Raw genomic sequence first — 26018 nt, 5'->3', positions numbered from 1 at the left:
CACTCACCACAAAACTCATGTCATTTTATGAGCTATAGCAAAGTAAATGTAACACAAGATGTAATTGTAGCAAAGCCGTAGCAGATCCTAAAGAGACATTCTATTAGAGAATTGCTCAAAATGTAATTCCCTACTATGTAAAGTAGCGTCCAACCAGTGATATGTCAGAGTCTTGATAGTTGTGACGTTCTGCTGACTAGAACCACATTATTTTGCCCTGGTATATGACATGAGAATGTCATTTATTTTATTTTTTTTCACTTTTACAGAAGAAGTTATGGATTACATTAATGCTGAATCTGGACCCACATGGACACCTGAACCCAGCATCCTCAGCACAGTCACTGTGGCCTCATGGTCACCCCCAGTGGAACCTGTCACCCCAAAATGGGTCCAATGCGAGAGCACCCCAGCACCACTCTTAATTATTGCAGAACAGCCGAAACAGCGGGGGATGCGGTTCCGGTACCAGTGTGAGGGGAGGTCAGCAGGCAGCATCCTAGGAGAAAGCAGCACTGAACACAGCAAGACGCTACCTGCTGTTGAGGTGAGGACATTTGTTGCTGTATTTTCCTTGTAGGTAGTGTGCGCTATTGAATACTATATTTGTTAATTAAAAATCGCATCTTACCAAATGATTACAGCTGTTTTCTCCCAGGTTACATAGTTACATAGTTACATAGTTACATAGTTCGTACGGTTGAAAAAAGACACATGTCCATCAAGTTCAAGCAAGGGATGGGAAAAGGGAAGGTGTAAATTTCTACACATAGGAGCTAATAATTTTTTTGTTCTAGGAAATTATTTAAGCCTTTTTTAAAGCCATCTCCTGTCCCTGCTGTGACGGCTCCTGCGGTGACTATTCCATAGATTCACAGTTCTCACAGTAAAGAAGCCTTGTCACCTCTGCAGGTTGAACCTTTTTTTCTCCAGACGGAGGGAGTGCCCCCTTGTTTTTTGAGGGAGTTTTACATGGAACAGGATTTCACCACATTTTTTGTATGTGCCATTACTATATTTATATAAGTTAATCATGCTGCTATTTAGTTTATGATTTACAAGTACACCCAGATCCTTCTCAACAAGTGAATCCGCCAGTGTAGCGCCCCCTAGGACATATGATGCATGCAGGTTGTTGGTACCCAGGTGCAGAACTTTACATTTATCTACATTAAACTTAATTTGCCAAGTGGATGTCCAAACACTTAGTGCGTCCAAATCAGCTTGTAATTTACAAACATCTTCCATAGTCTGAACAATACTACATAGCTTGGTGTCATCTGCAAAAATAGAAATAGTGCTATTAATCCCATCCTCTATATCATTGATAAATAAGTGGAATAATAGTGGTCCCAGCACTGACGGTTGTGTCAGACTGTTCCACCATTGAAATTAATGGAAACCCTAATGAGGAAGTTTGCGTTCCCAACACCTTCACTAATCCAGTCAGGCACATAGATGACTCTGGGTGGGGAATAAAACTGAAGAGTAGACAAGGAGTACATGCCTCACAATGGTTCAGTTTTTCACTGGATTTTCTTGTGGAAAGATCACAAATTGGGAGCGTCTTGTGCAAATTTACATAAAAGTGGGTGTTTCTGGCAGATCTTGGCAGGGGTTAAAAATGTTCTGTGAATGGGGATGCAAATCTGGGTAGGTATTAAGGAAGGGGTATAGTTAAGAGCAGGTACCAGTCTGTGAGTGCTTTTATGCAGATTGAGGGACTAAAAAATGACTCCATTAGCTACTATAATGGCTCTTTATGACATATGTCATTCAGCAATGTCCTGCTCCCCGTTACTGAAGGAAGAGCAGCTCTGGAGCACATACTTCTGCTTTAACAAGTGAAACACTGTGTAGTCTTAGAACATTCATGATTTCATTTATTATTTAAGAAGAGACAGACAGATATTCTTAAAAGGGTTTTCAAGCCCCTAAAAATTGATGGCCTATCCTCAGGATAGGCCATCAATAGCTGATGGGACAGGGTCCCGCTGTCGAGACCCCGCCGATCAGCTTTTTTGAAGGGGCTGCACCGCTCGTACGAGCGCTGCTTGCCCTTCATTTCCCTCACTTGCTCACACTGTGAATCATCGACACAGCGGCAGCGGCGGTTCACTGTACTGCATTCTCCCATTGAAGTCCATGGAAGAACAGGCTGCAATACCTGCGAATCGCCGCTACTTCCGTGTCAACAATTCACAGTGAGCAACTAGAAATGAAGGGGAAGCAGCGCTTGTATGAGCGCTACGGCCCCTTCAAACAGCTGATCGGCTGGGGTCCTGACAGTCTGATCCCGACCCATCAGCTATTGATGGCCTATTCTGAGGATAGGCCATCAATTTGTAGGGGCTGGAAAACCCCTTTAAATTAGGGTTGCATTGTCTCATGACCACGTTTTCCTTGGCTCTGCGCATGTAAAAGTCCAGCGGCCAGTGATGATGTGGTCATTTGACCAAATGTAAAAGTAATTCGCAAGAACCATGTTCGGACGGCAGCAAGTAGGGATAACAACAGCTATAGCTCTCCAAAAAATAGCTGGGATCCACAGATTGAGACCACTGGCCCATAGTCATAGTATATGGGTGGAGCATTGATGTAGCTTGGTTTTCCCCTTATCCCATTAAAGACGGGTTTGCTCCCAGGTGCCCCTACAATTCACTATGTAAATGCATGAAAGAGGGTTCCCAGTCACCGTGCCCAGCATCCTTCCTCTATGTAATTACCACCTTGATTGTCAGTCGTTTTGCCTGTCAGCTGGCATTGGCATTCATGTCCCAGCATGCTTGTTTTATTGTGTATCATTGAGATAGTTGCCATCCACAGTTTGGGTTTATATTTAGTTAGTACCCAGGTGTGCTGTGTGTACCCAGGTGTGATTGCTGGAATTGTATTTACTGCTTGACCCGCCGTGGAAAGTACCTGAGATTCCCAATCCCTGTCACACCTGTTACCTTTCTTGTTTCGTCACATTTAGCTTTTGCACGGCAACAGAATTCATGATGTTCAAGTCAGCGTGTGTCTTGTTTGGAAAGACCCCCCTCATCGTATCCACCCACACGGCCTTGTGGGTAAGGATTGCCATGATGGTATATGTGAAATTACACTGCATCCAGATGAAGGACAAACTCAGCATAGGTGAGCTGAACACTTCAAGGGGTTGTGTAATAATATCTTAACGCTCTCCGAAATGTAACCACTCCAAGTACCCACACTTTATAATGTCGGTGTATTTCAGCGTCGGGACGTGCGGGGGCAGGGGGGGGGGGTAGTGTTTTAGCTCGATGAGTGGAGCGGTAAGTAAAGAGATGCCTACTGATGGCACATGTCTAGGTGGAGTTGTGATTAATGTGACCCCTGTGGTGCTAGGAAGGCTCTGTGCCCCTTTGGTCTCTGCCAGCTCTGTCTGGCTTGTTCAGAGACCGTCTGGTCGACCCATTATAGTCCATGTCGAAAGACTAAAAAGGCTGACAAAACCTGAAGGGACTCGACTTTTTTCTATCCATCGTACAAAAGTACAAAACAATGTTGCATTAGAGTAAGAACAACAGTACCAGGTGTATAAGGTCAATTATTAACAAAAAAAACAGACGGATACATTTCTTCACATATTGATATGGATACATATTACAGAACAGAAAAACCTTAACTAACCGCCTTTCTGTATCAGGAGAATATGTACAACAAAGTCTGGTGAGGAGCAGTTACTGGTGGGGGAAAAAAGGACCTTTTTTATCCAAAAACAGTGCCATGTCTGCCCATAGGCTGCGTCTGGTATTGCAGTTTGGTATTTCCGTGAATGGAGATGTATTGCAATACCAGACACGGCCCACAGACAGACATGGCACTGTTTCTGGAAATAAAACAGACCCTTTGTTCTAATCCTGGACAAGTAAGAAAACCCCCCTTTAAAGCCTATGTAAGAGCTCCGACCTCACTGCTACGAGACTTCTTTTAGATCTGGTGACAATGCGGGCCCTTGTAGTCCATTGAACTCATTGTCGCAGTTGTGGAACTTACTTTAGATGATGTGTGTTTTGTGACGTGGTGCGTTACCTTGCTGCTAGCAGGCGTTACAAGATGGGTAGACTGCAGCCATAAGGGGTGCACATGGTCAGCGACAATACTTGAATAGTTTGTAGCAGTCCTCACACTGTATACCACCACCAGGCCAAACTGTTAACATAACGCAGGGTGGGTCCATTCATTTGTGTGATTTATGCCACATTCTGACCTCGCCATCTACAGTGAGCAGTAGAAATGAGGGTTTGTTACACTAGGCAGTGTTTTTTATGTTTTAGTGAGCCTTTGCCCATTATCGCCCACGTTTCTAGTTCTTGGCTGCCAATAGAAGAAACCCTGTGTCCTCCTCTGCTGCTGTAGTCGGCGTGGCTCGCTGTGCTACGCCGTTTCCTTAGCTCCCGCTCCCTTCTATGGAAGTTACGGGAACAGAGTGGCTCAGCTGTTTCTGGAAACTTGACCACCTTCACCGCCAGCTCACCAGGCAGGAGTGGGGTCAGGGGGCTCCCGCACTTGAGATAGTAGAAGTTCAGACATCTGTGTACCATTTTAGTAACACTTGGTTACTGGAGTTACTTGAACTAGTCTCTCCTCTGACCTGGTCGTTCTCATTGACTACGTGTTTTTGTTTACAAAACCAACATTCATGGGTCAATTTCTGCTCTGGAAGACGCAGCACGACCATTTATTATGTGGTCACCTATTCTTATTGAAGGGGCGCCATGTTAAACCACACTGCAGCAAGTGTAAAGCATAGAGGATATGTGCATTTTGGGTGGAGTTGCCTTTTAAATCTTCAATACACATTGTTATAGAGAAGACTTTCTGCAATATGTTTTGATCCCAGGACTAAACTTTTTTTTATTTTTTCCGTCCTCCAGCTTTAGCAATCTGGGGATCCAGTGTGTTCGTAAGAAGGAAATTGAGTCATCTGTCAAGGCAAGACTGAATTTGGGCATAGATCCATATAATGGTGAGCACGGACTACCCGGTCCAGAATTACATTTTATTAGATGTCTTCTCATATCTTTATAGAGCAGATGTTATAAGCGCACGCTGTGTGATAAATTTGGCGCATCTTGCTTGACCTGTTAGACACTTTTCTCTTCTCTACATTACATTTGATTGGCTTAGAATTCTGTGTTTGATTTTTGTTGGTGCATTTTAATCCAAGCTCTTTTGAAAAGTGCCTATACAGGCACGAACATCTGTTCTTTTTGGTTCATTCTAGACATGAATTTGTCTAAAATAAAATGCAACGTTGTGCACCAAAAATGTGCCAATTGGTGCAAATATGACCGAATTCTGCTACAGCCCCAATAGTAAATCTGCTCCAATATGTATACATTTAGGTGCCACACACTACTCCCATAACAGGGCTATACAATCCGCCATGGATTTTAAAGATAATCCGCGGCAGAAATTCGGATTTCTGTCTTTGATTGACATGCGAATCCGCACGCGGATTAGCCCCATGGAAATTGCATTAATAATGAACATGCTGTCGTTTTTAAAACACGCAGTGCGGTCACTAGTCCCCGCTGATTTTTTCCGGATCATGTGAATGGGTTATAAAATACCCCATTTATATGCATTGCGGTGGAATATGTCCGGATTTAGGTGCATAACTTGCAGCGTGTGAATATGGCCTAACTCTGCCCACATAATGGTGCCACGCTCCTGCTTACAAACCAGCAAATGTGACATGGATCATAACAAGCCGTGTTTTTTTTCTTTTCAATCGAAGTCTAGCTGCTCATATGTATCTATTATTGATTCATAGTGAATGTCATGGCTTCCGTATACATTTACTGTTCCCCCTTCAATAGCTGGCATGTGGCGGCACCATGAAGAGGTGGATCTGAATGTTGTCAGGCTTTGCTTCCAATCTTGGTATACTACCCCAACTGGACAACGAATACCCATTGGTCCTGTGCTGTCAGAGCCGGTGTATGATAAAAGTAAGTATCCGCATAATGAATAAACTGCGTTCTATTGTCTCGTATCGGAGCTAAACAATGTCGTCCATGTTCATCCCCCCCCCCCCAGAATCCACGAACACATCAGAACTGAAAATCTGCCGGATAAATAAAGATTATGGCCGATGTGAAGGTGGAGAGGAGATTTATATCCTGTGTGACAAGGTGCAGAAAGGTGAGAGATCCGCACATGGGATCCCGGAAGATCAGTGTCGATAAGTAGATCCATTGCTGCATGACATTGAATGCAAGAGAGTTGAGGGTCAGTGGATCTTATGTAGAAGTAATCCCTAAAAATCTAAGGCGGAATAATATTGAGGTGGAAATGGGGCAAGTCAATGGGAGCCGTAGATTTAGAAATGTACGGAGGCTCAGAGGTAGAATTAGAAATAAGGGCTACCTGAAATATGGTGGGATGATTGTCTTCTATGTATGGAGCCTTCATGTTTGATTCTTCTTTGGACGAGCAAAGCTTTAGCATTATTTACATATATTAACTGTTCAGCAGGTCATGGGCACGTGACCATAGGACCTGTCTGGATACATGGGCACTACCGGAGTGCTGCCTAATGGATTTATAAATCTTACATGCATGATGCCTCACTCTTACTCATCACATGTGAAGTTAGCCTACAGCGAATATACTATAGGGACATGCATGGAAGCCTTGGGAGATAGCTGTCTGTATCTTAACCCCTTAAGGACTTTTTGGGCATTTAGGACCTAGCAATTTATTTTTTCATGTTTTTGTAGACGCATTGCAAGATCTAAAACTTTTTTATTTTTTCATGGACGGAGGGACGAGTTGTAGTTTTTATTGGCACTATTTTAAGGTAGATATAATTTATTGATTAACTTTTATAGAAAATTGTTTTTTTGGGAGGAATTAAAAAAAACAGCAATGCTGCCATTTTTCTGGAGTCACTCTTGGCCGCATGCCGATCGGTTACATTCACCCCGCTCACTCCCTGCTGCTGTGTTCATACTTATGGCGGGGTGAGAGAAAGGGAGCCCCGGAACGCTTAATTGCCTGGATAAACAGCGCATAGGTTTATAATTCGCATGATATACATTTTACATTGGAACTTACCATGGGCAGCACAACTTAGTGACCGGCCCCTCAATCCTTCTGAGCTATGCTTCACTATAAGACGCAGGGTGAAAACATAGTTATAATACTGGCTCGCAGTCAGTGTTATGCGCCAAACTCGGGGAGAAGTGTCCGAAGGGCGTCTCCCCCTGGTTTCCCCAGCCTTGCTCACTAGGATTAACAGGTTAATCACTTTCTTCTTACTTGTGTATAGGGCAAGACCTGTCAATCATAGTGAGCAGGGTGGGTGAAGTCAGAGGGGATCTGCCCGACAAATACTTCTCCCCGAGCCTTGAGCGTAATAAAAGATACGAGCCGGTGTTATAACTATTTTGTCTCTAAAATACGGTTGCGCTTTAGAGTTAAACATAGTTAGTTAGGATCACAGGACCTGTCACTAAATCATGCTGCCCATTTGCGGACAGGTTCCCTTTAATATGTATCTTCATGCCTGCTGATGTGCCATCTTTGTATCAGGCCATCACTGTGAAAGTCTGTGATCTCGGACCACCATTGATTTTCTCAATAAAAGGGCTCAAACGCCCTTGGCACTGCCCAGAGGTTTCTGTTACTAGAAATCTGGCACAACAAAGGCCATTCAATCAATTCGCTGTTTGCTTAGAATATTGTCCTTATCCCTTTTACATGTGAAAATGACAATTACTGTATCTCCTTCTTCCACTTAGAGGATATCCAGGTTGTGTTTTCGGAAGGTAAATGGGAGGCACGTGCCGATTTCTCGCAGGCTGATGTTCACAGACAGATCGCCATTGTCCTGAAGACGCCGCCTTATCATGATCTACATATTAAAGGCCCAGCATCTGTCCAAGTATGTCTACAGCGGATCACAGACGGGATCCGCAGCGAGGGGGTGATGTTCACGTACATGCCACGGGAAAGCGGTAAGTGCCAAGATGATTATTGGATTGTCACATCTCACTGTCGAACATTTCAAGTATAATTTAGATTATTACATAAATATACTATCATGATGAAACATACAGCTAAGGCCCCGCACACGACCGTAGATTTTGTAATTACGGACCCATTCATTTCTATGGCCTGACGGATACCTTCCTGTATATTTGCGGGAAGGTGTCCGTGCCGTAGAAAGGCTCCGCAAAAGATAGGACATGTCCTATTTTTTGCTTTTTACGGACCGTGCTCCCATACTTTATATGGGAGTACGGCCTGCAAATGCGGGTGGCTGTCCGTGGCCAGCCGTTGCCGTGATTACAGCACGGTCGTGTTCAAGGGGCGAGCAGAGCAGTGTGCACACTCATAGAAAGTATATTAGTCAGTACACCGCTCGCATCTCCGAGAAGGGCCAAGCAAAGTCGATCACAGCCGAAGGGGCACAGCATTCAGTTGAGCGCTTCCGCCCCTTCGTTTCAGCAATTGGTGGGGGTCTCGTGACCCACCGATAAAAACTTCTGATATTTCACAATGATATGTCAGTAGTATTTTCAATCGACAGTTACCCTTTAAGGTGCCCTTACACTTTCGGTCGACACTCGTTCGGCTGTGCATGGATCTTTATTTCAATGGGTAGACCCCTTTTTTTAATATTCAAAATTTTTATTGGTTTTAATACGAACAAGTACAAACACAGTCAGAGAAAATGTGTCCCCATAATAAAAAGAACATGACAAATAAAGGCACAGCCCAAACAGGAGGGTGAACATCACAACCTACAAGGCATCAGTCTGAGTAAGCATAAAAGAAAGGAGCATTGCATTAAAAAAAAAAGGAAAATAAAAATACAACAATTCAGCTTCCCAGACATCCTAAAATGCAGTAGACCCCTTTTTTAACCTCAAAGTCATCTTTTAGATCCAAAATTCTATGCGGATTCATTTCTTAATATATCCATATAGTGGTTGGAGCTCTGTTTCTAAGACACAGAACTAAAAATCCCCTTCATAGACATAGATTTAACACTTTCTGACTGCCTGCAGTCGCCACTAGATGGAGCTTGGGTGCTTACTGCATACTGTCTTATCATTGAGTTCAACGTATAAACTGTGCAGTGAGCTCCCTCTAGTGGTGGCTGCAGGTAGCCAGCATGTTGTGATTTAACTCTATGGCTATACAGGTAATTAGGAGCTCTGTGTCAGAAAAACAAAGCTCTGAGCACTATAAAGATATATTAATAAAACAATCAGCCAGAATTTTGAACCTATTTAGATTAAGAAAAACAACTAAATGGTGTTCAAGGGTATTCACTGTCCCTTTAAAGTCTTCTTTTCCCTTTTTAAATGGGTTTTCCCGCTAAAAACATTTATCGTCTATCCACAGGATAGGTGATCGTATGATCGCTCTTGAATCCGTAAATTCTTGTCCCTCTGAATATTGGACACCATTCCTCTTCATTGCAGTATTTCTACCTGTACCGGTCTTATGCATCTCCTCTTTTTTTTTTTCCCAGATTCCTACGTATTACGCAAAAAGCGGCCACATCTCTCTTCTCACTTAGAAGATCTTAATGGCCCAGGTATTTATCATTATTGGGGTTATTTACAGGATCAAATTTATAAACCGCACAGTCAGAAGGAAATGTGGAAGTGACAGAATTGTAATCTCTGAAATCTCTTTGCAGATCCACATGGGATTGAATGTAAAAGGAAGCAAGCCAGACCTGATTATAGGGAACACTTCACTCCCATTGCAGGTAAATAGTCCTTATGTACAGTCCTAAAGACACAGTCCACATACCGATATCATTATATTCCATTCATATAATATAATGCGTGGCTTACTCAAACACTGCCGGAGACTGCTATACTTTGCGCAGATAAATAACGCATCCCGTGCCCATTTAGTGCCTACAGTCCGTCCATCTCCAGCACTGGCACTGAGTGTAATGCTGTATTGTGCAGTGCATGTGTTGTGCTGCCCTCTGCTGGCAGCATTCAGTATAACTGCTAATGGATCAAAAACATTCTGTACAGTAAATGTCCTGAAGGTCCAGCTGTTGGGACTGGTTGGCAGGACATACCAGGGACAGCACCCAAATCTGAGACTGTTTTGTTGGTTACGGGACATTTAGAATTGCTGCTTTAGACGTCTACATGGGAAATTTGCATGTGATATTTCTTCAGTGATTTATTAAATAGGCAAAATGTCAGCACACATATTCACACTTTTGGCGAGAGAATATGCCCTAAACCACATTACATGCAGCAACACTGCCACCTACAGGTAAAAATGGGAATGACTAGCAAATAATTAAATTTTAAATATTTTATCTTCATAATAAAATCATGCGGACGGTTTTTGCACCGTAATTATTTGAACTAATAAATCTTATTTCATGTCATACGATCTATTAATGCATTGTGCATTATATTTCAGTTATAATGGCTTATTTGCACTTGCTTATGCTCTTCTTGTGGAGTAGGTCCAGAATATGGAGCCAATGTTATTCTATGGAGTTGCCCACTCCTCTGTATTTCCATATGGATGAATTTGGATGTGAAGTGCATATTTTTTATTATGTAGCATTCTCAATTCGATGCTGTATATATAACACTATATACCCCCTAGAAGCACTGTTTCAGTGATTCGGGGATAAGGTGCGATATTTAAAGAAAACTAAAAAATTTACCTTACAGGCTGCAATATGTTGCACAATACAATGTACTGGCCATATTTTGATCCACAGATGTGAATGACGCCTAATAATTCGATTATTAGCTCTCGTGCTTAATGCTTTATTATGTTCGGCGCGACCTATACTTTATGAAGTTAAAGGAATACATACTAAACTACTAAACGTATGTCTTTGGATTACAAAACTCTATTTCATTTTAATTGTGGCCATCAGGGGGCGCAATATTTGTTCACTTTACATACAGTGTCCTTGTTGCACAAAGATGAATATATATGTAGTATGAAAGTAACCGATGGGTTAATTTGTTTATCCTGTATAATCAGGCTGAGAATGAGATAGAGAGTTAATGATTATTAGATGTATGTACATGGGCTATAGAACCCCCAGGAAAGTTTAAAGTTCAGTCTAACTTGCTTTTTTCCAAAGGTGGGGGCTCAGGGCGTTTCCACAGGCTGTATCTTTGTCTAACATGTATGTATGCAGTGGCGTAACTACCGCTATAGCAGCCGTAGCAGCTGCTACGGGGCCCGCGGCATGAGGGGGCCCGTGTCGCCCGCTGGCACGGGCCCCCACCATGGCCGGAGGCTCCGCTAGCAGCCGCTATGGCTGCTACAGCGCGACGCCACTGAACACTACGGCAGAGCAGGGAGGTATCTCCCTGCTCTGCCATTAAACAAAAGACATGTATCCCCTATCCACAGGATAGGGGATACATGTGTGATCGCTGGCATTAATAGGGAGAACGGGGGACTGAAAGTCCCCCAATGTTCTCCATCACAAACCTCGGATTCCGGGGTCTGTGTCGGCAGCTCCGTAGAAATGAATAGAGCGCCGGTCGCGCTTGTGCGCATGCGTGACCAGCGCTCCTTTCATTTTTATTGAGCTGCGCAGACGCCGGAAGTCAGAGGTTCGTCATGGAGAACTTGGGGGACTTTCAGTCCCCCGTTCTTCTTATCGCTGCCAGCGATCACACATGTATCCCCTATCCTGTGGAGAGGGGATACATGTATGGCGTTCCCTACAGGGTGGGGGGCTGTATGGCGTTCCCTACAGGGTGGGGGGTTGTATGGCGTTCCCTACAGGGTGGGGGGCTGTATGGCGTTCCCTACAGGGTGGGGGGCTGTATGGCGTTCCCTACAGGGGGGGGGCTGTATGGCGTTCCCTACAGGGAACGCCATACATCCCCCTGTGGATGGCGCCATACAGCCCCCTCTGTAGATGGCGCCATACAGCCCCCCCCCTGTAGATGGCGCCATACAGCCCCCCCTGTAGATAACGCCATACATCCCCCTGTGGATGGCGCCATACAGCCCCCTCTGTAGATGGCGCCATACAGCCCCCCCCCTGTAGATGGCGCCATACAGCCCCCCCTGTAGATAACGCCATACATCCCCCTGTGGATGGCGCCATACAGCCCCCCCTGTGGATGGCGCCATACATCCCCCCCTGTAGATGGCGCCATACAGCCCCCTCTGTAGATGGCGCCATACAGCCCCCCCTGTAGATGGCGCCATACAGCCCCCTCTGTAGATGGCGCCATACAGCCCCCTCTGTAGATGGCGCCATACAGCCCCCCCTGTGGATGGCGCCATACAGCCCCCCCTGTGGATGGCGCCATACAGCCCCCCCTGTGGATGGCGCCATACAGCCCCCTGTGGATGGCGCCATACAGCCCCCTCTGTAGATGGCGCCATACAGCCCCCTCTGTAGATGGCGCCATACAGCCCCCTCTGTAGATGGCGCCATACAGCCCCCTCTGTAGATGGCGCCATACAGCCCCCTCTGTAGATGGCGCCATACAGCCCCCTCTGTAGATGGCGCCATACAGCCCCCCCTGTAGATAACGGCATACATCCCCCTGTGGATGGCGCCATACAGCCCCCTCTGTAGATGGCGCCATACAGCCCCCTCTGTAGATGGCGCCATACAGCCCCCCCCTGTAGATGGCGCCATACAGCCCCCCCCTGTAGATGGCGCCATACAGCCCCCCCCTGTAGATGGCGCCATACAGCCCCCCCCTGTGGATGGCGCCATACAGCCCCCTGTGGATGGCGCCATACAGCCCCCCCTGTAGATAACGCCATACATCCCCCTGTAGATAACACCATACATCCCCCTGTGGATGGCGCCATACAGCCCCCCCTGTGGATGGCGCCATACAGCCCCCCCTGTGGATGGCACCATACAGCCCCCCCTGTAGATAACGCCATACATCCCCCTGTGGATGGCGCCATACAGCCCCCTCTGTAGATGGCGCCATACAGCCCCCTCTGTAGATGGCGCCATACAGCCCCCTCTGTAGATGGCGCCATACAGCCCCCTCTGTAGATGGCGCCATACAGCCCCCTCTGTAGATGGCGCCATACAGCCCCCTCTGTAGATGGCGCCATACAGCCCCCTCTGTAGATGGCGCCATACAGCCCCCTCTGTAGATGGCGCCATACAGCCCCCTCTGTAGATGGCGCCATACAGCCCCCTCTGTAGATGGCGCCATACAGCCCCCTCTGTAGATGGCGCCATACAGCCCCCTCTGTAGATGGCGCCATACAGCCCCCCCTGTAGATAACGGCATACATCCCCCTGTGGATGGCGCCATACAGCCCCCTCTGTAGATGGCGCCATACAGCCCCCTCTGTAGATGGCGCCATACAGCCCCCCCCTGTAGATGGCGCCATACAGCCCCCCCCTGTAGATGGCGCCATACAGCCCCCCCCTGTAGATGGCGCCATACAGCCCCCCCCTGTGGATGGCGCCATACAGCCCCCTGTGGATGGCGCCATACAGCCCCCCTGTAGATAACGCCATACATCCCCCTGTGGATGGCGCCATACAGCCCCCTCTGTAGATGGCGCCATACAGCCCCCTCTGTAGATGGCGCCATACAGCCCCCCCTGTGGATGGCGCCATACAGCCCCCCCTGTGGATGGCGCCATACAGCCCCCCCTGTAGATAACGCCATACATCCCCCTGTGGATGACGCCATACATCCCCCTGTGGATGGCGCCATACAGCCCCCTCTGTAGATGGCGCCATACAGCCCCCTCTGTAGATGGCGCCATACAGCCCCCTCTGTAGATGGCGCCATACAGCCCCCTCTGTAGATGGCGCCATACAGCCCCCTCTGTAGATGGCGCCATACAGCCCCCTCTGTAGATGGCGCCATACAGCCCCCTCTGTAGATGGCGCCATACAGCCCCCTCTGTAGATGGCGCCATACAGCCCCCCCTGTAGATGGCGCCATACAGCCCCCCCTGTGGATGGCGCCATACAGCCCCCCCTGTGGATGGCGCCATACAGCCCCCCTGTGGATGGCGCCATACAGCCCCCCCTGTAGATAACGCCATACATCCCCCTGTGGATGGCGCCATACAGCCCCCTGTGGATGGCGCCATACAGCCCCCTGTAGATGGCGCCATACAGCCCCCTCTGTAGATGGCGCCATACAGCCCCCTCTGTAGATGGCGCCATACAGCCCCCTCTGTAGATGGCGCCATACAGCCCCCTCTGTAGATGGCGCCATACAGCCCCCCCCTGTGGATGGCGCCATACAGCCCCCCCCCTGTGGATGGCGCCATACAGCCCCCTGTGGATGGCGCCATACAGCCCCCCCTGTAGATAACGCCATACATCCCCCTGTGGATGGCGCCATACAGCCCCCTCTGTAGATGGCGCCATACAGCCCCCTCTGTAGATGGCGCCATACAGCCCCCCCTGTGGATGGCGCCATACAGCCCCCTGTGGATGGCGCCATACAGCCCCCTCTGTAGATGGCGCCATACAGCCCCCTCTGTAGATGGCGCCATACAGCCCCCTCTGTAGATGGCGCCATACAGCCCCCTCTGTAGATGGCGCCATACAGCCCCCTCTGTAGATGGCGCCATACAGCCCCCTCTGTAGATGGCGCCATACAGCCCCCTCTGTAGATGGCGCCATACAGCCCCCCCCCTGTGGATGGCGCCATACAGCCCCCCCCCTGTGGATGGCGCCATACAGCCCCCTGTGGATGGCGCCATACAGCCCCCCCTGTAGATAACGCCATACATCCCCCTGTGGATGGCGCCATACAGCCCCCTCTGTAGATGGCGCCATACAGCCCCCCCCTGTGGATGGCGCCATACAGCCCCCCCTGTGGATGGCGCCATACATCCCCCTGTGGATGGCGCCATACAGCCCCCTCTGTAGATGGTGCCATACAGCCCCCTCTGTAGATGGCGCCATACAGCCCCCTCTGTAGATGGCGCCATACAGCCCCCTCTGTAGATGGCGCCATACAGCCCCCTCTGTGGATGGCGCCATACAGCCCCCCCTGTGGATGGCGCCATACAGCTCCCTCTGTGGATGGCGCCATACAGCCCCCCCTGTGGATGGCGCCATACAGCTCCCCTGTGGATGGCGCCATACAGCCCCCCCTGTGGATAACGCCATACAGCCCCCTGTGGATGGCGCCATACAGCCCCCTGTGGATGGCGCCATACAGCCCCCTGTGGATGGCGCCATACAGCCCCCTCTGTAGATGGCGCCATACAGCCCCCTCTGTAGATGGCGCCATACAGCCCCCTCTGTAGATGGCGCCATACAGCCCCCTCTGTAGATGGCGCCATACAGCCCCCTCTGTAGATGGCGCCATACAGCCCCCTCTGTAGATGGCGCCATACAGCCCCCTCTGTAGATGGCGCCATACAGCCCCCTCTGTAGATGGCGCCATACAGCCCCCTCTGTGGATGGCGCCATACAGCCCCCCCTGTGGATGGCGCCATACAGCCCCCCCTGTGGATGGCGCCATACAGCCCCCCTGTGGATGGCGCCATACAGCCCCCCCTGTAGATAACGCCATACATCCCCCTGTGGATGGCGCCATACAGCCCCCTCTGTAGATGGCGCCATACAGCCCCCTCTGTAGATGGCGCCATACAGCCCCCTCTGTAGATGGCGCCATACAGCCCCCCCCTGTGGATGGCGCCATACAGCCCCCCCCCCTGTGGATGGCGCCATACAGCCCCCTGTGGATGGCGCCATACAGCCCCCCCTGTAGATAACGCCATACATCCCCCTGTGGATGGCGCCATACAGCCCCCTCTGTAGATGGCGCCATACAGCCCCCTCTGTAGATGGCGCCATACAGCCCCCTCTGTAGCTGGCGCCATACATACAGCCCCCTCTGTAGCTGGCGCCATACATACAGCCCCCTCTGTAGCTGGCGCCATACATACAGCCCCCTCTGTAGCTGGCGCCATACATACAGCCCCCTCTGTAGCTGGCGCCATACATACAGCCCCCTCTGTAGCTGGCGCCATACAGCCCCCTCTGTAGCTGGCGCCATACAGCCCCCTCTGTAGCTGGCGCCATACAGCCCCCTCTGTAGCTGGCGCCATACAGCCCCCTCTGTAGCTGGCGCCATACAGCCCCCTCTGTAGCTGGCGCCATACAGCCCCCTCTGTAGCTGGCGCCATACAGCCCCCTCTGTAGCTGGCGCCATACAGCCCCCTCTGTAGATGGCGCCATACAGCCCCCTCTGTAGATGGCGCCATACAGCCCCCTCTGTAGATATCTACAGAGGGGGATGTATGGCGTTATCTACAGAGGGGGCTGTAAAAAAGGCACTATCTACAAGGGGGGGTTGTGTGACACCCAGGGGAGGGGGGGCCCCAGTCCAAAGTTTGCTATGGGGCCCAGTCTTTCCTAGTTACGCCCCTGTATGTATGTATGTACCATAAGTGGTCTTAAACTTAATTGGTTACGCTACAACTGCAATGAAGCTATACTTGTACTCGTGTGTGTCTACTTGTAAAGGATCTGCCAGACACAGCTTCTGTGTCGACGCCCGTGGTTAGTAAGTCTGCACCTGCTCCTAAGTCTGATCGAGTGACCCCTCCTTCTACCAATCAGGCTGGGAGGCTGAGGAGTGGGAGAGCCTACCACAGCCTGGCCAGACGGAGCTAGCTCCCGCCCTCTGTCTATTTATACCTTCACTTCCTGCTCCTCCTTTGCCTGTGATTCTCCTGTTTCTTGGCTCTGCTGCTTGAACTATTTGTCCCTGCTTCATATTGACCCTGGCTTACTGACCACTCTCCTGCTCTGCGTTTGGTACCTCGTACACTCCTGGTTTGACTCGGCTCGTTCACTTATTTTGTTGCTCACAGTGTTGCCGTGGGCAACTGCCCCATTTCCCTTAGCTTCTGTGTACCCATGTCTGTTTGTCTGTCGTGCACTTATTGAGCGTAGGGACTGTCGCCCAGTTGTACGCCGTCGCCTAGGACGGGCCGTTGCAAGTAGGACTGAGTGGCGGGTAGATTAGGGCTCACCTGTCTGTCTCCCTTCCCTGTCATTACACTACTATTGGCTTTTGTATGCTATCTTTCTTTGGCATCTTGTCCTGTATAAACAAACCGAACAGGGAGTGGTTTTCTTCAGGGAATATCACATGAGATACTGAAGCACTTGTCTGTGTGTTCTCTCCGATGCATCGATATCCTGATTTGGACTCAGAGGCTGGACTCTTAGAGTACCTTTAACTCTCCCAAACCCAAGCTACTCTGACAGTAGTATTTCCTCTTGTGCATTAGCCAATATTTTACCCTCTGAATGTTGCTCTTGGCCATAGTTGAAAACGTGACTAGTAAATTTAATCGTAGTATTTAATAACCGCACCCCTTGCTTTGTCATATATATATATATATATATATATATATATATATATATATATACACATATATATATATATATATATATATATACATATATCTGCTTGCTTTGGGGTCTGCAGTTTGTACATTTTAGAATCCCTTGTACAAGCATGAATGTTTATTTTCAGATGTGAAAGACTGGCGCTGGCTTCTAGCTTAATACTCAGATACTGTCGCCATACAATTTACCACCACTAACCTATATTTATGATGAAAGGTGTAAGACTGCTATTTGTACATGTACATTTATAGGGTGTTTTGGAGCAGAGACTACTTACCCTAGACAGGGCTGGATCAAGGTTAATAGAGGCCCCTAAGCAAAAAAAAAAAAATGAAAAAAATAATAATAGATTGGGCCCTCTCAAAAGTAACAGAATCATAGGATGTTGTGTTCAATCGGCGCTGTATAAATCTGTATACAGTGATCTTCCCCTAGTGGTGGTTGTAGAACTGCAGAGTTGTATCATTTAACTCTATGGCTATGGGAAGGTAAGCAGGGGATTTGGGGATGTTTTTATTTAAAAAAAAAAACATCATTTAAAAATTAATCCGCAGGGAATTTTGTGCCTAAAAACCAAATGTCCAAAGGTAGAGGTCCGCTGTAAGTCCGAGAGAACCCCTTTACACTATGCAGGGGATACCTTACAATACATTTCTTGTTTGTATGAACAGATCGCATGACAAGCCAATATCACTTTATATATTATTGCAGCCTATTCTCAATATGGTGTTTTTTTAATTTATATTTTATTCTGTTTTTTTGTTTATTTTTAAGAGGTCCTTCCCATTCATGAACCTTTTTCTGGTCTTGATTATTTACCTGTGATGAACTTCACTGGTACCAGCGAACCTGAACTCCATGAAACTCCTCATATTGAAGACACCGCTTCCAACTTTGATGCCCTAATGTCATGGATCCCTACAGGAAGCAATGACTTAGCAGTACCAGTTGTTGCCTTTGATAACTTTGTGTCTGGTACGGAGGATGAAGAAACAGCCAGCTTGGTGGGTTTCAGCCTTTTCCTCACTGAGGAGCATGGACGGCAATTCCCAGATTGTGCTTACCCAGAGGACTCGAGAATGGGTGGTTGCTGACCCCTTTTACTGAATAGACTTTATTATCCTGGACTTCACTATGAGAACCTAATGGGATCCCATCCAACACTTCCTAAATGGAGGGAACCACATTGGACATAATGTAAATATACAAGTTAATGGTGTATCCACTAACCAAGAAGAGTGATGGCATTAAGACGGAACATCCAACTACATCTTTCCGATATGTAAGACATTTAGGTGGTGTAATGGGCTCAGCAAGTATACAGCACTGTATAATACTACCAAGTTTTATCTTCCATGATAGGCGACTATAAGGATGGGGATGAGAGGATGGTGGGGATGCACTTTATTTACAGTTACCCTATGCGATCTGAGAATATGGCTGCAAAATGGTCACTGTTATAGCCAGCAGGGTTGTAGAAAATAAATCGTGGTTTCCTATTGGGAAGTAGGGTTTTCTATTCGTAAACTTGTCTGTGATGCAAGTAACCACTGAAAATTAAAAATAGCAGCAAGTTAAAGCACTAACTTTTAATGTAGATATTAAAAAAGATCATATTTTTTAAAAACATCTTTTGTTACACATGAGTGGTCTGGAGTTAATCACAGAGCAGAAGAAAGGCCACGACTGGTGAAGATCTACTGTCCTTTTAAAAAAAATAAAAAATGGAGGTCGCTATGTAACCCTTATTATGGGTCAGTTTAAGTTTTCTAAGCGTTCATTGCCAAGAGATAAAATTCATCTTCATGATATTGATTTAGGCGCACACGTTGGCCAAGACTAAGTCATCATTTATCGTATGTGGAGAGTCGCAGCAAGAGCGGTGGGCACAAGGCGGGGCACAAGCCAAAGCGCATAAGCCAGGGCTTCCAAACTCAGGTTGTATGGTCAACTCTCTTATGCCATGGCGCTTGAACAGATTTTTGGCCTGGCCTAAGATGGTCTTGAACTCTTCCATTCCTGAACAATTAACATGGAGCGATGCCACACCATGGTCTGGGGCAAGGGCCCATATGTGAAGCTCATGATGTCCATTATGGCCGCAGAGCGAGTCTAGATCCAGCTTTAGGCTCTGTAATTTAACAGAAGGAGGCACCGCTTCGAGGAGAATACAGCCATTTTGCACAATGTCCGAGTAGACAGAAGCGATCATGATTGCTATAGAAACCAATGAGAGAGCAGGATCTAGATAGTGCACGGCTGGGTGACTGAACAGGTGAAGCAGCAAGCTACTGGCCAGGAGGAGTGATGAAGGAGCAAGGGAACAGAGCAAGCGCAGGACCAGATACCACCGGGGTTGATATTGCTGAAGCCCTGATAGACACAGACCTGTTTTTTGCAGAAAGACAAACAAGAAATACTTGTCATATAACTGGTGACAAGTGACAACGCAAACAAACTTATTAGAGCTTAGGACAGAGTAACAGAATGTTGCCTAAGACTCACATGCTACATTTTAATTCACTCAGAAGTACCCACCTACCATGTGACATTTATAATACTAATGTCTTCTCAGGTGGCAGATGGACATTTGGCTCCAAGGCCCAGGCGTGACTACTATTTCGACACCCCCTATAGCCATGCTCAATGTACTGCTGAATGTTTTATAGATTTTCTCTCATTTTTTTCTTGTCTTGTGCAAGGCTTTACAACACTAAAGTAGTGGGATGCAGATACTAGCTGTAGCTATACCGCTAGACACAAAGCGGAACATTCATCAACAGCTTTAGGGGAGTAAAAAAAAGTTAAAAATTTCAACCCACGCTTGTTTTGCACAATTTTTTTTTTTTTACATCACGTTTAAAAATGGGGCAGGGCTTAGCCGAGGAGACGGGACCACCCACGGAATGACAAATTTAATATAATTTACGCCAGAAATTGGCGTTATTTATATTGAAAATCTACGCCAGCTTGTAGCTTGCTGAGATTTCATTTTCTGGTGTATGGACAGCCCAAGATGTCGCATCTTACCCAAGCATGCTTCAGTCTACAGTCCCATTTACATGAGCCAATGATCGGGCAAACCAGCTTTGGGTACGAACGTAAGTTCCAGATCATTGGCCGGTGTAATAGTCATCATCGCTCATTTGTCGGCTGATCATGGTTTATGAAGCCTCTAAAATCATAGTTGTTGGAAGCACATCTCCCCTTGTAAATCGGATGTGCTGCCGACAATATGCAAACTGTATGGGGGTCGTACGATCATAGTAACAATCGATCGTCCCTATACAGTTTGCAACGGCTCGTGTAAAAGGGCCTTTAAAACAGCACCCATCGACTTGTTAAATCTGCACTTTTTTTATGGGCAGAAGTCTGCCTGTATTAACCAGCCTGAAGACTAGCACATACAAAATCTTAGTAAATCTGGGCCAAAGACTCCTAGTACAGTAAAGGGGTATTAGTACTGCAGATGATATTTTAGAAGCTGCTCTGTATAGAGGGTGGATGAAATGACTTGTATCAGCTGCTAAAACTTGTGATCAGAGGTATAAACACATTTTATAGTCTGAGAATTGTTGCCTGCTTTACCCCTCCCCCCCCCCCCCTTACCAATCATCTTTGGGCAGGCTTAAGTCAGTTTGCCATCTCTAATGTAATATTGACAGGTCTTGCTGCTGCCTTCTGGGGAACCCCTGACTAGATTCTAAGGCATCCCAGGGATCCGTGATTAGTCTAAAAGCAGATCCCAATTTGAACCCTGCTTAAAGAGGCTCAGTCACCAGATTATAACTGACTATCTCCTACATAATGTGATCGGCGCTGTAATGTAGATACCAGTGGTTTTTATTTTGAAAAACGATCATTTTTGAGCAAGTTATTAGCTAGTTTAGATTTATGCTAATGACTCTCAATGGACAACTGGGCGTGTTTTTACTTTTTACCAACTGGGTGTTGTACAGAGGAGTGTATGACGCTGACCAATCAGTGACCAATCAGCGTCATACACTTCTCATTGTTCCAGCCCAGCTTCTTTCACTGCACAATCACACTGTGCTGTGGATCATGCTGGGCTGGAACAATGAGAAGTGTATGACGCTGATTGGTCACTGATTGGTCAGCGTCATACACTCCTCTGTACAACACCCAGTTGGTAAAAAGTAAAAACACGCCCAGTTGTCCATTGAGAAACTCATTAGCAGAAATCTAAACTAGCTCATAACTTGCTCAAAAATGATCGTTTTTCAAAATAAAAACCACTGCTGTTCTCTACATTCCAGCGCCAATCACATTATGTAGGAGATAGGGCACTTATAATCTGGTGACAGAGCCTCTTTAAACTGTAGCTCCAGTGACCTACAACGCCAACTCTCTTGTCCGAAGTTTAGAACGAACGTCTGGAGACATAAGACGGGAGGCAGAATAGTCCAGTGGCAAAAGGGGGAAAAAAGCTGGAGCCTCCCCCAATAAAAGCACCCGTGCAAGTAAGGCTTTGGGCAATCCAATGTTTTTGTGTTTTTTTTTTGTGTTTTTTTTTCTAGTCACCGCCCTCCTCCCTGTCTTTTCTACAGTGTCCTTTGACGTCAGTTCTAAACGTCACTGTATCTACACTTTAAGTCATTTTGGGTTTAAAATCCCTTTAAATATTTTATGCAGTTTCAGAACATGTGGAATACATACGATTCCCCTGCAGTACGTCCGACCAAGTTTCTCTTATTTTAGAGCAATGTAAAATAGGCATTCAAGAGCCTTACTCAGGAATTATACACATTTTATGTAGTAGGACTACTCAGGGAGTAGAAAACTCGCCATCGCCACAATGATCTTTGTTAAAAACGAGGACGGATCCAATATTTTTTGATCAGCGTATGATTGTTCCACATTAGCTTGACATCACAAAACAACAGTAACACTGTAAACTATTTCATGCACTTTTGACCATGACCAGAATGCACAGTCATCTTAAAAAGTACAAATAGAGATCACTTTGGTACCATAAATGCCATGTCATTTTTAGGTCCAACATTCTGTGCGAATTCATTTGTTAATATATGTTTATAACAGTCAGAGTCTAATTTTTCTTATATAGAGCTCCAAATCCGCCACCTTGGCAAACGTATGTGGTAAGCTCCCCCTAGTGGTGGCTGCAGGCAGCCTGAATGTTATCATTTAACTCTATGGCTATGCAGGGTATTTGAAGCTCTGTATAAGGAAAACGGAGCTCCGAACACTATAAATACATATTAAGAAATTAATCATCAAAAAAGTTTAGACCTAGTTAGACAAAAAAAAACAAGCAGATTAGGTACATTTATTAGTGACAAATAGGTTGTTGGGTTCTTTACGAACCTATTTAAAATACCTCAGAACCAGACTTACCTTGAAAAGCTCCAGTAACAGCCATATAAATGACATTGAACAGCAGTCCGAGGACTCCAGCCACAAAGACGAGAGCTGGACGGTGAGAATGGTGCGGATTCACTAGATGTCCGAGCGACCCTAGGGTGAGAGACAGACAAAGGGAAGAAAGAAAGAGCGGGGAGAGTAGCGAAAATAGAGTGGGGAGCCGGGCCTTGGCATGTGGGGGTAAGGAGGGTAAGTGGGTAAGGATGAGACTGGGACAAAGAGCAATGACAAGAGAGAAAGTGTGAGCAGAATCAGCCAGGGTGAGTAGCGAGTCTGACAGTCTGCTGAGTACGATCTGCGTGAGAAAAACTGCAAATGAGACTGCAAAGAGCAAAGCGCGTGACACCATTGTAGCAACTACACAGAAAGCGGTGGAAACATGAGGAGGAAGAGTTAAAAAAAATAAAAATACAATCATGAGGTTGAATAGAGACACATCATCATATGAAATACATTGCCAGAATCATAAACAGGTGAATCCAACTACAAAGAGTGGAAATGCCACGTTCACACTGTCCATCCTTACTTTAAAAAAAAAAAAAAAAAAAAAAAAAAGGGACGCAGAACCGAAATTCGATCATGTTTAGATGTATTTTCTTAAAATAAGTAAATATCTATAGATGGAGTAAGATATAACAGATTTCTTAAAAGGCGCACGCTTCTTAATACATCTGTTGCATCCATTCGCGGGACGTGCCCCAAAATTGTGGTGTAAAGACTGCAGCTATGCGCCAACCATTCCCCCCTGCGATTGGACATAAAATAAAATAAATGGATGCTCTCTTCACCGCTCATCTTCTCTTCTCCCCTCCGTGTCCCCTCCTCATGCTGCGTCACATACAACATCCTGACGCTGACCAGCGTCAGCAGTGAGAGCCTTAAAGGACCCAGAGAAGTGAAGGGGAGCATATAGTGGAGTATACTTATTTATCTATTTTATTTCATATTTTTATTGTCCGATGGGGGGTGGGGGTAGTTTGTTGGGGTAGTCCGATCTGGATGTGCAAGGTACGGGGCCTCTATGGGGATTCGATCTTGCTACACCCCACAGAGTGAAATCTAGGAGCTAGTATGGATTCCCACTATAATTTACACCAGTTTTCTGGCACAACTTATAATAAATTTGTTGGGCCGTTAGGAAGCCACATCACTGTTTACAAAAATGGCGAGGGCGGCGGTATATCCCTATTGAACACCACGAAGGGAATGTTCAGACGTGGCAAAATTCCACTGCGGACACGTAGCAGTGGAAATCCGCAGCCGCCTTTTTGTCCTTTGGCTTCTATAGCTTTTTAGGTAACCTAGTTTAGAGGTTGCGGAAAATTAGAATTTACACGCCGCAGCATGCACAATCTGTTGCGGAGAAGCAGTGGATTTTCATTGCGGATTTCAGACTTCGCAATGCAAAGGCTGAAATCTGCAGCAAGTCTGATGTGATAGCCACCATGTCTGAATGAACTGTCAAATATGCAAATTTTGCTGCAGATTCAATACATAATTGCTGCGAATTTGCAGCAAAATCTGCAGCAGAAATTTTCCCTTACGTCTGAACATGGCCTAAGAGATATTGGAAAGGAAAGGATTCGTAACATTCTAGAATGGTTGAAACAATTAAAGGCTATGTAACCTTTGAAGGGCAATTTAAATCTTTAGTTTTGGGTTTTTTTAATGACAAAGGTGTATCAGTGTGTTTTGTGTAACTTTTTGTACATACTTTTTATTAATTATTATTCATTATTTTTGCTTTTTTTTTTTAGATACAGCTGCTCTGTATTCTCTATACAGAGCAGCTGTATCTAGTGCCATTCACTGAATCCGTCAGGTTCTGGATAGAGAATACAGAGCAGCTGTATCTAAAAAAAAAAAAGTCAAAATAATTTTTAATAAAAAGTATTTACAAAGTTACACAAAACACACTGATACACCTTTTTATTTTAAAAAATGTTTTACCTTTCAAAGGTTACATAGCCTTTACGTCATAGCCTCATATGAAAGAGTGAGATGGATATCTGCTGGTCAACAAGATAAATTTGTATAGATTTAGGAACATTGGACACAGTTCCTTAACACTGAACAGAGTCCCAGTCAGCAAACTACATTGTAACTTTATTTCATTTATCACCACACTCTGTTGTTCTCGTTACTACATTTATTCTAACTCATTGTTTCCTTTACCCCTTCCCCACATTAAAATGAAAATAAAGAATTTACAAAAAAAAATATTTAAAAAAATAAATCACGATTTGCAACGCAAATTGCAACTTTTGGGCCCTTTTGTGACTTTTCTACACCAGACAAGGTGTAGAAAAGTTGATCAATTCCCCCCAAAATACCTTAGAAAGTTGTTGAACTTTTCCTTATACAATGATTGACAACAATCTCAAAGTCACAAATAGCAGCCCTGCCCTGCAGTGACACAGGAGTGGCAGAATTGCTATTCAGGAGTCTGTGGTATATCACGCAGTCCTATGTATTCACCCAACTTTCCCAATATCTAATTCCATACATTGATAACATGGCATTGGGCAAACAGACACCACTGCAGGAACCATAGTAGTAAACGGAAATGGTCTGCAGTTGCCACATTTCCATGGATTCTATACGTTGCTGCCTCATCCTCTCCTCCCGGTACTGACAAGGTGAGGTACATGCTTATTGGATGGATGCAACAGGTTCTTGAAAGCAAGGAAATCCAGAACGCCGCAGCTTTGGCAAAACCAGAGGATTTCAACCGGTGCTTTAATAACTATTGTTATACTTGCAGGGCAGGCTGCAACTAGTAGTTCTACAACAGCCGGAGAGCAGCTCGTTGCTAGGATCTCTGTAAAAAAGAATGAAAGGACATGCACACACATTCCTGAGTGTGCAGCAATGCAGGGGAGACAAAAGGGGGCTTTACACCGCAGCTGATCCCTGCTCCTTGCTTCTCATTGCTGTCATGTTTGTAAAGTCTTCCGCTCTTCCCTCCATAGACTGCTGTCTCCCAGGATGGCAGAGAATCCTTCCCCTGTCCCTGCAGTTGGATTTTCTTACCTTTCTTGGCTTCTCCCTCTCGCTGCTTCTTTCTTGTGTCTGTGGTGCCCCCCTCCATGGATCATGTGCTGGTCACACTCCCCTTTTCGTGTTAGGTCCCTGGGTCACTGTCAGCAGGGCTCCTCCACCCCTTGCTCCTTGAGGCACCACTTCTCCCACCTTGGGTCTTTCCTTCCAGCTCCAGAAGACCATGTGC

General features: G+C 46.3%; 2 protein-coding genes across 5 annotated transcripts in view; one reads left to right on the top strand and one right to left on the bottom strand.

The window, feature by feature from the left end:
- RELB (RELB proto-oncogene, NF-kB subunit) overlaps positions 1–19110 on the top strand; it is a 37949-nt gene extending 18839 nt beyond the window's left edge. For all 4 annotated transcript variants that reach the window (XM_075834421.1, XM_075834420.1, XM_075834419.1 and 1 more), the window contains 9 exons: positions 270–547; positions 2978–3138; positions 4902–4993; positions 5850–5981; positions 6070–6174; positions 7776–7991; positions 9518–9583; positions 9689–9760; positions 18161–19110. In XM_075834421.1, coding sequence (XP_075690536.1) covers positions 270–547; positions 2978–3138; positions 4902–4993; positions 5850–5981; positions 6070–6174; positions 7776–7991; positions 9518–9583; positions 9689–9760; positions 18161–18480 — 1442 coding nt within the window. In that variant the 3' untranslated portion in view covers positions 18481–19110. The remainder of the gene's footprint in view (positions 1–269; positions 548–2977; positions 3139–4901; positions 4994–5849; positions 5982–6069; positions 6175–7775; positions 7992–9517; positions 9584–9688; positions 9761–18160) is intronic.
- LOC142658804 (calcium/manganese antiporter SLC30A10-like) lies at positions 18971–26007 on the bottom strand. The gene is made up of 3 exons (XM_075834423.1): positions 25823–26007; positions 22763–23146; positions 18971–19774 (listed from the first exon to the last, which is right to left on the bottom strand). The coding sequence occupies exons 1-3, from the start codon at positions 25878–25880 to the stop codon at positions 19203–19205; spliced, it is 1014 nt and encodes a 337-aa protein (XP_075690538.1). The 5' UTR covers positions 25881–26007; the 3' UTR covers positions 18971–19202.
- Between the last annotated feature and the right edge of the window lie 11 nt (positions 26008–26018).

The sequence above is a fragment of the Rhinoderma darwinii genome, chromosome 8 (assembly GCF_050947455.1).
Source record: "Rhinoderma darwinii isolate aRhiDar2 chromosome 8, aRhiDar2.hap1, whole genome shotgun sequence".
Classification (NCBI taxonomy): domain Eukaryota; kingdom Metazoa; phylum Chordata; class Amphibia; order Anura; family Rhinodermatidae; genus Rhinoderma; species Rhinoderma darwinii.
The sequence above is the reverse complement of the archived record's forward strand: the minus strand, read 5'-3'. Positions and strand labels throughout refer to the sequence as shown.